This window comes from Nestor notabilis, unplaced genomic scaffold, assembly GCF_000696875.1.
Source record: "Nestor notabilis isolate BGI_N333 unplaced genomic scaffold, ASM69687v1 scaffold12422, whole genome shotgun sequence".
NCBI classification, from domain to species: Eukaryota; Metazoa; Chordata; class Aves; order Psittaciformes; family Psittacidae; genus Nestor; species Nestor notabilis.
In genome coordinates this window covers 2,294-4,875 of record NW_009918761.1, presented here as the reverse complement: position 1 = coordinate 4,875, position 2,582 = coordinate 2,294, and the positions used below count along the sequence as shown (strand labels likewise).

At 55.7% G+C, this 2,582-nt stretch overlaps 1 protein-coding gene across 1 annotated transcript in view; it reads right to left on the bottom strand.

The window, feature by feature from the left end:
- Window positions 1–945, bottom strand: part of LOC104402108 (lysyl oxidase homolog 1-like) — a 4,175-nt gene extending 3,230 nt beyond the window's left edge. Inside the window, exon 1 of the mRNA XM_010009895.1 lies at window positions 833–945. Coding sequence (XP_010008197.1) covers window positions 833–945 — 113 coding nt within the window. The remainder of the gene's footprint in view (window positions 1–832) is intronic.
- Between the last annotated feature and the right edge of the window lie 1,637 nt (window positions 946–2,582).

Sequence of the window (2,582 nt, the reverse complement as noted above, 5' to 3'; positions counted from 1 at the left end):
GGCAAATCCCAATCCTCCATTTTCCTGCAACGGGATTGCTCAACCCGCAACCTCCTGGAAGCGATTCCACCCAGCCCTGTCTGCCCTGCAAAGGGTTATTGGGGTGGCCCCGAGCCCCCCAGCTCCCACCCCTGTGGCAGCAGGGCCACGGCGGCCCCCAAAATGTGGAGTCCCTATTTCCTGCCATGTTTCCTGGATTTCACCCCAAAATTGAGGTGAAAGGGGGGGCTCTGCTAAACCCCAGCCCCCATCCCCCCTTCCTGCACCATTATCCCTCCTTTCCTGTAATTCCCAAAGGAACCTCCCAAAGTGAGCTGCAGACACACAGACACAGCCACGGGGACAGGCAAGGGCTGCCTCCCTTTCCAAAAGCATTACAGAGACCAGCAACTCCCTTGCACACCCCCGAAGGCTCCTCCACAGCCTCCGACCTGGAAAGCATCTGGAATCAGCCCCTCAAGAAGGACCGGGATGGAGGAAGAGGATGCTCCAGGTGCTCTGTGCCTCAGTTTCCCTCCTCACAGCCCTCTGCAAAGCCAAGCCCTGCTCCACAGCAACCTCTGCTTAGCATTAGCTTCCTGCAAGCTTGCCAGCCTGTCTCATCCTCATCCTCACTCGTCTCCACTCCCATCCTTGTCCTCATCTGCATCCCTATCTACATTCCCATCCTCACTCCTCATCCCCACCCCCATCCTTGTCCTCAACCCTCATTACCTTCTCCATCCCCATCCTCATCCCTGTCCCCACCCTCATCCCCATCATCATCCTCATCCCCATCCTAGCCCTCATCTTCATCCTCTTCTGCATCCCCATCCTCATTCCTTCACCTTACCCATCCTTATCTTCATCCCGAGCCCCAACATCATCCTCACTCCTCATTCCATCCCCATTCTCATCCCCATCCCCATTCTCATCCTCACCCCTGTTCCTCATCTCCATCCTCATCCCCTTTTGCATCCCCATCCTCACCCCTGATCGTCTTCCACATCACCATCCTTATCCATGTCCCCATCCCCTTTCAAGGGACCGGGGGACTCCAGCCACACCAGCTCCTCTGTTTACACCCAGCCAGTTCCCCTTTTCCCCCTTTTTTCCCCTTTTCCTCCCCTTTTCTCCCTCTTTCTCCATGGGCTAAAAGAACAATGCCTCCTTGTTTCTTGGCCTGCCTTCCCTCGAGGGATCACGTCACTCCATTGGAGCTCGTTTCCTGCCCTGCTTGCTTGGTCATCACTGCTGATGTAATACCCGGGGGGGGCTGCACACACTAGGGGGAAACCAGGAGAGCTTGGAAAAGCTTCCCTCCTATCCTTAAAACCATGAATCCTAACAAAAGTGATGGAAAAGAGCCCTGGCCCCGTCCCACTCATGGGAGGAACATTTGCCATCATTTATAAACCAGCTTTTCCTCCCTGCTGGTGTTTAGAATAAATTCTTGGACGCTCCAGAGAGAAATCCGACTCCTTTCCCAATGGGAAGCTGGAGTTTCCCCCACCACAGAGCTCGCCCTGCATGGCCCCGTTGTTATTGTAGGGTCTCACGCCTGGTTTTCACCTCAGCAAAGGGTCAAACTGCTTCGTTTGGATGGCAGGACCCAGCCTCAGCACCCTGCAAAGGTACCCTTATCACAGCAAGGGCACTGAAGTGTTCCCGTCCTGAGGCTTTTTTGCTGAGCCAGCACTTTGGCACCTCCTGCCCTGGCAGCCCCCCGTGATCGCCTCCGCAATGGGACAACCACAGCAAGAAGGTGTTTGGTTTTCTTCCTCCGGCCCTCAGCTGCCCCCAGGAGCTGCCAGAGGAGATTTGCTTCCCGTTCCCCATGAAAAGTGCAATAATAAAGCAAGGCAGGCCCACTCCCCAGTGCTGTTTGTGCAGGTGTGACGGGCTCAGCCCAGAAATCCCAGCTCCAGCAGTTTTCCAAGAGGGCAGCTGCTTCCCTCCTTATGCCTGGCAGGGCTGGCTCCCTGCCCTGGAGATGGAGGGAACAGCAAAGGGGTAGCTGTGAGCAAGTGAGGATGGGGATGTGGGGACACACTGAGTGACCGAGATGCACCCCTTCATCCCATCCCCACAGCATCCCTCCTCCAGAACTTCCTGACACCCCTTTTCATCCCATCCCTGTAGCATCTCTACACCAGCACTTTCTGACACCCCTCTTAATCCCATCTCATCCCATCCCATCCCATCCCATCCCTGCAGCATCCCTCCTCCAGCACCTTCTAGTGCACTCCATCCCATCCTATCCCTTCCCATCCCATCCCTGCAGCATCCCTCCTTCAGCACCTCCTGACGCCGCTCTTCATCCCATCCTGTCCCCACTGAATCTTCTTAGGATCCCCAGTGGTTGTTAAATGCCTGAAGGTAGCAAGAAACTCCAACCCAAACCCAGTCCCAAGCTCACAAAAGGGAGACTTTCCCAGCCAGGTTGCCACCTCCTGGCCCAGGTGCCCCATCCACGGGTGGCAGCATCTTCAGGTGCCACCATGATTCAAGCTTAGTGGGTACCAAAATCCCATCAACCCATGGGATTTCCCAAACCCTTCCCATTTAGAAACCAACCCCGGGTGACCTATTTGCATGAGGGC